General features: G+C 47.1%; 1 protein-coding gene across 1 annotated transcript in view; it reads left to right on the top strand.

Annotated features, from left to right (window-relative positions):
* The window catches only part of LOC103798279 (cytochrome P450 2W1-like), a 10693-nt gene extending 2189 nt beyond the window's left edge, over window positions 1-8504 (top strand). Inside the window, exons 2-10 of the mRNA XM_009070532.1 lie at window positions 3-19; window positions 1886-2048; window positions 3868-4017; window positions 4111-4268; window positions 5037-5210; window positions 6195-6333; window positions 6719-6897; window positions 7576-7717; window positions 8314-8504. Coding sequence (XP_009068780.1) covers window positions 3-19; window positions 1886-2048; window positions 3868-4017; window positions 4111-4268; window positions 5037-5210; window positions 6195-6333; window positions 6719-6897; window positions 7576-7717; window positions 8314-8504 — 1313 coding nt within the window. The remainder of the gene's footprint in view (window positions 1-2; window positions 20-1885; window positions 2049-3867; window positions 4018-4110; window positions 4269-5036; window positions 5211-6194; window positions 6334-6718; window positions 6898-7575; window positions 7718-8313) is intronic.
* The last annotated feature ends 3434 nt before the right edge of the window (window positions 8505-11938 follow it).

An 11938-nucleotide genomic window follows, 5' to 3' on the forward strand; every position in this document is an offset into this window, starting at 1 on the left:
AGATAAATCACTAATGAAGGTAGGACAAAAAACCCCCGAACCCAGACCCTCATAGATTTTAAAGCTGCCTGGGATGACTCAATGAGAATTTTTTGTCTTTTTTTTTATTTTTTTAAATAATTCAAACTGAACTGTAGAGGTGTGAAAATTGCTTTATAATATTTTTCTGGGCTTCTTCTACTCAATGTCTGTGTTGATGCAATGTAATTTAGGAGCCACCAACCATTAAAAAAAAGACCTCTGGGTAATATGGGATTTCTTCATGTAATTGTGATGATGTACATGAAGTCTATAATGCTTGTGGGATTTGAAATATTAATTTGACAGCCTGGACACACAGAAATCTTTTAAAGCACTAGGACATAACTAACATGAAATGAAATTGCTTCCCTCCCCTACGCCCTGGAGATTTGGCGAGAGGAATTTCACTATGCAGTGACCCCAAAACTGCTGCAGAGAGGGCCAAATCCAGATGCCACATTGCAAAATCCGTTTCCCTCTTGATGAATTGGACACGCTTTAAAATCTGGATGGTAGCACAAGAGAGGGATGGAACAGTTGCACTAAGAAACCAGAATGAATAGCCTATAAACTCTTCTACTAACCTGTAATTAAGACAACTTACCCCAGTTACCATGGTAAACTGTCCTTCTGTGCAAGACGTGGCTGGCACAGCCCAGGGTGTTTCTGTGGGGTGCTGAGCAGTGCCCCCTGCTCCAGCAGACAGCCCCCTCGGGGTCCGACCCACGCCAGGGTCAGGGAGAGAGTGAGCAAACAGACAGCGGCGGCTCCCGGCGAGGTGTCAGCACAGCTCCCGGAACACCAGCGCTCAGCAAACACACTCTGCTGTGGGGGCAGCCCATGGTGGGGGAGCACTGCCACGGGGTGAGGCTCCAGCACCTGGGGTTGTTATGGGCAGTGTCAGGGTTGGGGTCAGTTTACTCAGCGGGGCTGGGCAGACACTGCTGCTACAGCCTCTGAGCGGTGGTTTGGAATCACCTCTGCTTGCTTTCACCCTGTGCTGGGCTCTATTTGGTATTGCTTGTGTTTGCCTTTGCCTTGGGATTACTCCAGAGGGATTATCCCTCCATCTCACCCCATGCAGAGCATGACATGGTGATTGCACTGAGCAGCAGGCACCAACCAGTGTTCGTTGGCCGGGCACCTGGTGGGTGCTTCCTCTCCCCTGTGAAAGCTGCTGGTGGCCTGATGTGGGCTGAAGCTGCACACATACACTGTGTGCTTAGCTAGCATCCCATCACCTTGCTTCAGCCCAGCCCAAACTCTTCTTGGTTGTCCCCAAGCACTGTTTTCGAGCTGCTGGAAACCAAGATATAGCTGCAGTGATGGGGCAGAAGTAGGCAGGAGTCAGTCCCCACTGCAGTGCTGAGGAGATACACAGCTCCTCTGGTCTAGCAGAAGTCATGCAGGAGTGCTTTGGTATGAGAGGAGCATCATACCAAACCTTTCCTGTGTAACCTCATCATTATTTGCACTGAACTATCTTTCTTTTCATCTTCCTCCGGTTTGCCAACTTGTGTTGCCATTTGAGGTCCAGTCTTTAACACTAGGTGTGGGTTTTTTTGTTCTTCGTTTATTTTTTCCTCAACAGCAAAACCAGATTAGCAATGCACTGAGGGGGGTGGGGGGTTCTCTCATGGCAAGAAGCCTGAATTCCATACGGATGCCAGCCAGGCATTGATACAAAATGCCTCATGTTTGACCACGATGAGCTCCAGCTCACCGGTGCTGTTCTGCTGGTAGTGGCTCTGCAGCTGTTCCCAGCAGGATGTCAGGTCACAGTATGTCCTTTCAGAAAGCAACAGGTGCTTGCTCCATGAGCACTCCATCCCTTCCTGACCATCACAGCTCACCTCTCTTTCAGCTTGCGGAAAAATATGGCCCCATCTTCACCCTCCACTTTGGGTTCCAGAAAGTTGTGGTCCTGACCGGGTACGAAGTTGTGCGGGAGGCGCTTGTGAACTACACAGAGGAGTTTGTAGACAGACCATCCATCCCAATATTTGACCAAATTCAGAACGGAAACGGTACTAGAGCAATGAGCAGGGGTGGGTGGGAGGGACAGTGCTGTTGCTCAGTGCCAGCCTGGCTGTGCATCCCCAGAGCAAAGCTTTTAAACATCCCCCTCAGACCCTTCTGAAGCCAAGCTGGCAGAAAACAATTGGCTTTCCTCACTTGCATGCCATGACTTTCCATCATTTTTGCTAATGCACTTGCAGCTGATCCATATCCCAAAAGTTCAAGGGTGAGCTGTGGGATTTTTAAAGGCACTGTGGTCACTCTGGGGTTCATTTCCATATGATGTCCATGCCAGTGGCTCACTGCCACCGCCACATTCACACACCTTCCCCATGGTTTCAGGGCACTTTGGACTAACTGGTTTGGCTGTTCAGAGCTGTAGGGTTTTTCCCTTTCTCCCCAGTTTTGGCCATATTGGTCCCCACACCTTTGACTTCCCACAAAGGCTCTTGGGTGGACCAACATGAAACAGGTTCAGACAGAAGCAATAGGCTGAGGCTAGAAATTCACCCCTACAAATAGTTTTCCATGGAAACTCTTTAATCCTGAGTATTTCAGAGGACTTTTAACCTTGTTTTTCCATCCTCTGCTTTAGCTTTGAGCATCCAGCTTTATATGCTGGTCACAGGCTGAAGTTGGGATAAGAATTAGAGACAAATTACCCAGCTATAATATCAATAAATGAATTTATCGCTACATAAATAAAAGGAATCGATGGGGAGAAAAGTATTCTTTAGAACTAATTTGCATGTAAAATATCCCTGTGGGAGACTGTCAGTATTGCATCATAAGTCCTTTCACACTTAACTTCTCAGCCCAAGTCGGAAGCACTTAGAGGTGACCAAAGGATGGAAGGTCTCAGGGGCTGTTAAGTAACGACGGTCACAAATTTTCCCATGAAATATTTTTTTTCTCTTCAGAAAATGCCAATTTGTTGACTGTGAAACTGTTCTCAGCAAATGAATGATCCAGATAAAATGGCATGAACTAAAGAAAAATTAAAAACTGAAGCTTAGAAATTTGCTTTGACATTTTTAGAGCAAAATGTTTTGCTCTCCAAATTAAAACTACACTGCTTTAAAACAGAAAAAGCAAACACATATAGAAAACTCAGCCAAGAAGATGTGAAGTGCTGGCATCCAGCTTCTCAGTTGACACAACCTGAGATAGTCTTTGGATTACTGACCAATTTTTTTCTTTCCAGCAGTCTGATGGGATGAAATACCCATCCCAGCTTGGAGGTGTTAGTGATCATCAAGGCATGAGCTCAGAAACTTCCACAAAAATGTCAGTATTTTTGCCGCTGCTGAAAATACAGCATTGCTGGGAATCTCAATAAAGCAGTTCAGCACTGATCAGGGTTGAGAAGGCTGAATTATCCCATCCCTCACAGATAAAATACCTTTATGAATAGACTAGGATGGAGAAGCTTCAGAGAACAAGGTTGTTGCTTGAGGCCTTAGACTTGAACCAAATTGAGTTTGAATGACTGACTTAGACCAGCATCTCTCCCAAGCTCTACAGCCAACCCATACTTGTCTGAAAGCCACACCTGTTTATTTTGCACTCAGGAGAGGGATGGGATAACTGGGTTGGGAAGGAACTTGTTTTTCACAAACCACAGGCTCAGTGAGACTGGGAGAATGGAGTTGAGAGGACACAGAGATGGGGCACACAGAAAGGGGAGACCCTTACTCTCTAAACCCATGGGAAACTGGGCAGCAGAAACCCTTGTGGAGATCCCTCCTCAACCAGTCCCCTGTTGTGTTTGGTGTGGTGGGGCTCCTCCATGCCTGAGCTCAGCACCATGTCTCATGGCCTCCCCAGGTCTGTTCTTCTCCATTGGGGAGCTGTGGAGAACAACTCGGAGATTCACTGTGTCCAGCATGCGCAACCTCGGCATGGGGAAGCAGATGCTTGAGGGGAGAATTTTTGAGGAGCTTCACTTCCTCATTGAGATGATCAAATCCTTCAAAGGTGAGCTGGAGACCATCACAGGGCTGTACAGCCTTGTGTGTGTGTCAGTGCTGCTCAACATCTCACAGCACTCCCATCCTCCTCCTGTTGCAGGGGAACCTTTCAGCCTGCCATCCTTCAACTGTGCTCCCATCAACATCACCTTCGTCTTGCTGTTTGGGGACAGGTTTGACTATAAGGACCCAACATTTCTCACTCTCTTAAGACTTATAGATGAAGTTATGATTCTTCTGGGATCTCCATATTTAAATGTGAGTAACCTGTCCCACAGATTAACAGATGTTTTTTTACACATCCCATCTGTGAGCCACACAAACCATAGGATTTACTTCAGCAGTTTTCAGAAGTTCAGAAACAACCATTACACCTAAAATGTGACACTTCTGCATGTGCCTTAGTCACCACAAATGTACTGCTAGATTCCCCTTTCCTACTTTTGTTTTGACTTGTCCTGCACATCCACATGGAACTAAAATAAGACCTGAAATATGGTTACTTTAGCTCCAGAGATTCCTGGTTGTTTGTTTTTCAATATAATTGCACCATCTAGGCTTTCTTTGCTGCATTTTTTTTATAAAGACACATTCAGTGTTGATGACTAGGTGAATGACATTTCACAGACTGCATTAAAAATGCTTCCCTGGAGAGTGCAAGGAAAATGTTGCTTATGTTTAAACTATCCTAGCCAATCCATCACAACTGATGTTGGAAAAAACCAACTAGTCTCATACAGAGACTGGCTGGTGGCCTGGCACACTGCAGCCCCAGCTCTGCTGGGAGGCTGACCAGATTTCTACCAGTAGAGGAGCGGATCCCACTCAAAATTAGGTTGTACTAAGTAAAGACTCAAAGGTTGCAAAGCTCTCCCTTATGAAAATCTGCCTGGGAAGTCCCTGGGATGCTGAGATATTGCTACTACAGACAAAACTCAACTGATATGTTGTGCCTGAGGAAGAAGCTGTATCAGCATGATGGTATTCCTGCAGGCCTAATGCTTCTCTTTTTTAATTCCTCATTAGTACTTCAATTTCTACCCATTCCTTGGATTTCTCTTCAAAACCCACAAGATTATGCTTGAGAAGATAGAAGATGTGAGAGTCATTTTAAGGCAATATATGAAGGCAAGCAGGGAGGATATCAATGAGAACAGTGTGAGGAGCTACATCGACGCATTGATGTTCAAGCAACAAGAGGTATTTGACTGCTTAGCTCTGTTGACTGTTTGCAATGTCTCCTTTGGATTTTGCAGCTAAAACAGTTGCTGAGTCCTGATTTCAGTCATGCCGTGTTGAAATCCATTCTGTTATTCTGGTGCTATTCAAATTAGCCAGTCTCTTACAGTTGGTATAATTTACTGCAGGGATTTTTCTACCAAAACCAAGATACAAAAGCTACACTCTCAGTCCACTACTGAAATAGCAGCACTCATAATGTGAGATCGACTCCGAGTAGAAAATGCATGAATTCACATGAAAGCTGACTCTGCCTTTCTTTTTATGACAACAGATCAATTAATCATTGATACTGTTGCTCCAAGATGAATGATCCACTTAAAGTACTTGAATGATAAATCACCAGTACAAGTCCTAACCATGCCCTGCATCTTACTTAGTAGAGACTCGGCAGTTTCACACAGCTGTTGATTTCGTTCAACACAAAATATTTGGGCTCTGAGTTTTTAATTCTTTCCAACTGGATCCAGGCCGACCTTAGGCACTCGGTATTCTACCCAGCTATGTGGAGGAAGAGTTAGCACAATTCTAAAGAACAGGCAGAAAAGGCCTAAAAGGTGATTTTGAGGGTTGTTGGGGATTCAAACCTGCCCTTGGGCAGGAGGAGTCCCTTGGAGGTAGGATTAGCTGAATCTCCTTCTGTAGAGGGCAGAGATGGCTCTTTCCAAATCTGTGAGGCTGAGTCTGTGAGCAAGCACCTGACCCTGGGCTTCAGCCTGCTTCAGGGTGGAGATGGATCTTGAACCAAAACTCTGTTCCAAATCTTCCATCTGTGGTGCTCCCATCTCTGGGGAATGCTGTGCACTTAAGATCAGGTCCATCTTATCACCCAATTCACAAACACAAGATCATAGTCAGCAGCGTCATGGGCTATGCAGTATTTCCTGAGCTTGCTGAATACTGATGGTTTTAAGACCTTTCTTACCTCTTATGTTTTTCAAGGAGAAAAACAAGAAGGACAGCCTCTTCCATGATGACAACTTAATGGCATCCATACTGGACCTGGTCATGGCAGGGACAGAAACCATAGCCACCACGCTGCAGTGGTCCATCCTGCTTATGATGAAATATCCAGAGATTCAAAGTGAGTTCCTTTTACCCACACTCCATCCGTGGCAAGGCTGATATGTGGAGGGGAGAGGCCTCAGATCCAGAGCAGCTCTTTTGCCTTAAGAGCTGAATCCCATCTCTTTATTGTTATGAACTCCTGATATAATTAGATGATGATCAAAGTCCCAACAAAATAGCCCATTTGCCTTGCTAGGAGAGAGGATGAGTGGAGATCAGAGTATGATGCTGGGGAAACAACCAATACACGTCTGAACTAGAAGTAGAGCAGGAAAACCCATGCTGGTGTTTAAAGAATCCTCTCCTTCCAGACCCTGAAAACAGATGTTCTTCCAAAAGCCAAATCCGGGGAGGGAGTTGATTTCTTTGCTAGGGCACATCCCTTTGTTTGTTCCTTCCAGAAAAGGTGCAGGAGGAGATTGGGAGGACTGTCAAAGCTGGGAGCTGGGCCACATACGAAAAAAAAAAAACATGCCGTAACGCGGTGCTGCATGAAGTGCAGAGGTTTATCACCCTCCTGCCCCATGTTCCCCGCTGCACTGCTGTTGACACCCACTTCAGGGGCTACTTCCTTCCCAAGGTAGGTGACTGCTCCATCAAGACCCTCCTCAGGTCTGCCAGCACCACTAGAATGGTCTCTTTAGAGGGAATTATAGGACAGAGTCCAAAATCATCCCCAGAAGAGTTTCTCATGAAGTGCAGAGGTTTATCACCCTCCTGCCCCATGTTCCCCGCTGCACTGCTGTTGACACCCACTTCAGGGGCTACTTCCTTCCCAAGGTAGGTGACTGCTCCATCAAGACCCTCCTCAGGTCTGCCAGCACCACTAGAATGGTCTCTTTAGAGGGAATTATAGGACAGAGTCCAAAATCATCCCCAGAAGAGTTTCTATATTGAGTTCAGAGAGACTGGTGTCATAGGACAATTCAGTCCCTCTCATGCTCAGGACTTACTCCATGAGTGACCCTGGTTCACCTCCTTGCTGCCATCTGCACACTGAAGTACCTGCCAGAGAATTTACAGGATCCTACCCTCTGCTTGAGGTTTTCACAGCACCATGTAGGGTTTGGCTTCAATCCTTGGCACCAGTGGGAAAATCTTACTGATCTCTCTCTACTGGCTGATGGGATAAAATCTTCAGGGTCTCCACCTACGACCAGGTGGAGCAAATCTCCTGGGACACCAAAGTCTGTGTGACAAAATGAACCAAACCAGACCACTTTGCTAACTTTTGTGCCTTCATGTACTTTTCTTCCAGGGTATAATTGTAATCCCATCACTTACCTCAGTGCTGCTGGATAAGACACAATGGGAGACCCCACATCAGTTCAACCCTAACCACTTTCTTGATGCTGAAGGGAATTTTGTAAAGAAAGGAGCTTTCCTGCCCTTCTCCACAGGTAACTAAAGGGCTGATCTGCACAGAACTGAGGCTATGGCATTTCATTACAATATACACTAATGAGGTCTTCATGGCTAAGTACTGCTCTTAACTTGGTCAATAATCAACCAGGAAACTGAATAGAGCCAATTATCCTGCACACAGGCAGATGGCTCTCTCCCACCATTGAATCCAGCACAAAGAGGGGTAGGAAAGAAGGAACACACTCGATTCCAAAAGTGGGATGTTAGGATAAATTCCACAGGAAAAGTGAAGTTCAAACTTCGTGTTGGGAGGAGGTGGCATTTATCTACCAGGCTGCTTTTCAAGGGGAAAGGGCTAAAGATGCAGAGAGTGTTGGAAGATGCAAGGAGAGGAGAGGGTAGACCCTAAATGTGTTATACCCTGTGGTGTGTGCTGCTGCAGGTGGCTGTGTGACAAGAGACCAGGCAGGCACACTGTGCCAGCAACACGGGCTCCTCTAGTCCAAAATGGCTCAGTGCATTTCAAGGTTTCACTCCTGCTCCCAATGCAACCTCTTAGATGCTAACATGCCCATGGCAAACATTCCAGCTTGATCTTTCCAACAGGTGAACAATCTGCTTTCCTCCACAGGGCGAAGGAACTGCATTGGAGAAAGCCTGGCCAAGATGGAGCTGTTTGTCTTCTTTGTAGGGTTGCTTCAAACATTTACTTTCCGACCCCAACCAGGAGTTTCAGAGTCTGACTTGGACCTTACTGTCCCCCAAACAACTTTCACACTAAGGCCTCAGCCTCAGGCGACCTGTGCTGTGCTGCGTGAATAAGCACAGCCTCGCTGAGGAGCTCCAAGGCAAGTGGGAACCTGCTTAGACCCAACTGTGCTCAACTTCACCAATCCCCCATCCTAACCACATCACCCTCATTCACATCCCCTTCCCACTGTCTCCATCCACTCCCTCTCCACTGCTCCAGCTGCCCCACAGGCTGCTCTTTGCTCCCATGCTGTGGGGAGGTGCATGTGATCAACTACAAACCACAATGGTGCTGACAATCACACACCACTTCTCAAGACAGACAGTGCAAGGAGCCCATGAAGGGACCACGGGGCTGGTCTGGTGATGGAGATGCAGCCCATGAGGAGTAGGTGTGACACAGCCTTCCATGGTTCATCGTGCCACAAAGATCTGCCTGAATTCCCAAGCAAAGACACACCATGGTTTGCTGGAAGCCAGAGAAATACACCTTGGGTCACACACTTGAAACGTCCATATGTACCACCTGAACTTTTCCAAGATTATCCACAGCTTCCAGCAAAATCCCACCAGGCCAGGCAGCCAAGTCAAACACCAAGAGTGAAGGAACAGATGGATTCATGTGATTTGAGGGCAAATTTATTTCAGCCTTGTAACAGTGTCCTGGAAGATGCCACAGAGTCTGCAAACCTGTTTAGATAAGCAAGTGCTGCCACCACCAAGCTCAACACTGCTTCACAGTCTGAACGAAACAGGAGCTCTAAGTTTGCAGTTTAAATCATAAAACCACATGATACTTGCACCAACATCTGATCATAAAAGGCTAATGATACAGAAAAATAAACTACAGCCACTGCTAGTTTTACACACCTCTGTCTTTCCTGACCTTGTTAAATAGGAGCAAAGACTGTTCCTCTCTTCAGACCTCCTGGTTCATGCTGAGAGGCATCAGCAGCAGTATTCTGGTGTTTGGGATGTCCTGGCCTTTGGAACCAGCCATGCAATTTCCCTGCACATGGTGTGTGATTTCACAGTGCTTGTATTGAACAGACACATACACAGAGAACTGGGATCAGGGATTAAAAGAAGACCTGGTTTTGGCTGACTTCCTTTCCTCTGTCGCTCTCTCTGGCTGTAGTCCCTACCTATAGGGATATTTTTCATCCATTTATCTGCCTGTGGCTTCTCACTTTTCCATATGCATTTTTTTATCATGTGCTTTATCATATTGTTTGTTTCCTCCTTCATGGGAACCCAATAAAGTTTTAATCCCATGTCATCATTACAATTCCTGGGCCTGGCACCTAGCTTTGCAGTACACAGAAATGCTAATGCCATGAAAGGTTGATCCTAAGCCCAGGAGTGACAATGAATATTATACTGTGAGATGTATCTCATGGGTGAGAGGTTCTGCATACTCTCATCCTAGTCAAAACCAGCTCAACAGGAGACCTCCATACCTGCAGAGTGCTTTCTGCAGGGCAAATTCCTCTCCCTTTGTGCTCAGCTATGGCCTATGAGTCAGCCCTGGGGATAACCCGAGTTTTTCACATTTATGTCTTCAACTCTTGCTTGCAGAGGCTGAATCAAAGGTTGCCAACACAGCTTCACTGATGTTGCTGGCCCTCTGCTTAGTCCCTTGGACTCTGAGCTTCTCACCCCTTGCCCTCCAAAAGCATCACCTGCTGGTACTGTGATCCCTCCTCAGCACACTTAATCACACAGCTCAATATATCTCCACAAAATAAAGTGCCTGCCTCTCCTTATTTGCTCAGCCAAGTAATGGCAGGACATTGATTATGACTCAGCCACCTGTTTATCTAGCAGAAAACAGTGGCTCTCAGGGGTGGAAATACTATTTCCACATCCCTCAGTAGCCCTGAGAGTCTTCCCTCTAGCTGTAAAACATGTTTGTACCTTGCAACACTCACCTGAATCAAAGGCAAACACCTTGGGGCAGGATAGGTCCCTTGATTTTTAAAGATCTGAGCAGTTCTGGTGCCCTCAATGTGAGGACATGGAACTGTTGGAGCAAGTCCAGAGGAGGCCACGAAGTTGCTAAGAGGATTGGAGCATCTCCCTGTGAAGACAGGCTGAGGGAGTTGGGGCTGTCCAGCCTGGAGAAGAGAAAGTTGTGTGGAGACCTCAGAGCAACCTGCCAGGAGCTGAAGGGACTCCAGGGAAGCTGCAGAGGGATCTGTGTTAGGAGCTGCAGTGACAGGACAAGAAGTAATGGGGATAAATTGAAAGAGGGAAATTTAGATGAGATATTAGGCAGAAGTTTTCCCTGTGAGGGTGGTGAGACACTGTCCCAGGTTGCCCAGGGAGGCTGTGGCTGCCCCAACCCTGGCAGTGTTCACAGCCAGGTTGGCTAAAGCCTTGAGCAACCTGCTCTGGTGGGAGGTGTCCCTGCCCAGGGCAGGGGGTTGGGGCTGGATGATCTCTGAGCTCCATTCCAAGCCCTTAACATCCTGTGATCCCACGATGCCCAACTCCCTGTGTGGCTCATGCAGCATGTCCCATCCCCTGTGCTGTGTGATGGGACCAAGGATTCCTGCCCTCCGAGGAGCAGTGCTCAGTACTGCAGCAAACCCCTGCAGCCCCTCTGCGCTGGCCAGAGCAATCAGCACTATGCAAAGACAATTTCTACTTTATTTTTGCCACAAGATGGCACACCATCCCTTGGAGTCACAGCCAGCCCAGCCCTGCGGTCCTTACTGGGATAAAACGCCCTGCCAGGACAAACTCGGGGGGGGAAGAAGGGCAGAGCTAAGACTTAAGGCTTTATAACCCCCAGTCCAACTGCATTCACCTGCTGCGAGGCTGGGAGCAAAGCCATTTGTTTCCCATTAACCTGGAAAAATCAAGTGGTATGCAGGGAATGGTTGGGGATGGATCTGCCTGGTGTCTCCCATTCCGTTTTATCCAGCAGCACAGAGAAATCAGAGCAGAGGGATCACTGCTGTTCCCTGCAGCACAACCACACTCTGCTGTAGCATGTGAAGATGTCGCAAGCTTCTGGCTTGCCCATTCAGTGTTCCTCCCTTTGGGCTGTGTCTGGAAGCCAACTTCTACCTCTGCAGAACTAATTCCTGAGCTTGTACACTGGTTCTCTGGAATTACTGACTAATATGGGATTGAACCACAATGGTTGTTGGCTGTTCTGGAGTTAGGAAGCAGAGGAAAGACATGGGCCAGGTTCCCTCTGCTTGCCTCAAGCAAGGCAATGAGGCAATGTCCTGGTAGCCCAGAGGGAGCACTGCTCTGCAAGGCATGAACAGCGATGGAGAGTGATCAGAATAAGGAACAGATTCCAGGAAAGTGAAGAGAATAAGGAACAGATTCCAGGAGACTGAACAGAATAAGGAACAGGCTCCAGGTTACGAAGACTGAGCTATGAGAAACGGGAAGTTGGGTGTGTAACCCTAAAGTCACAGTGCCATCAGTCTGGACTTGGAGCAGACAGGGGATTAGGGAACTGTCTCGTCCCCACCAAACACTCTGTG

The sequence above is a fragment of the Acanthisitta chloris genome, unplaced genomic scaffold (assembly GCF_000695815.1).
Source record: "Acanthisitta chloris isolate BGI_N310 unplaced genomic scaffold, ASM69581v1 scaffold9072, whole genome shotgun sequence".
Classification (NCBI taxonomy): Eukaryota; Metazoa; Chordata; class Aves; order Passeriformes; family Acanthisittidae; genus Acanthisitta; species Acanthisitta chloris.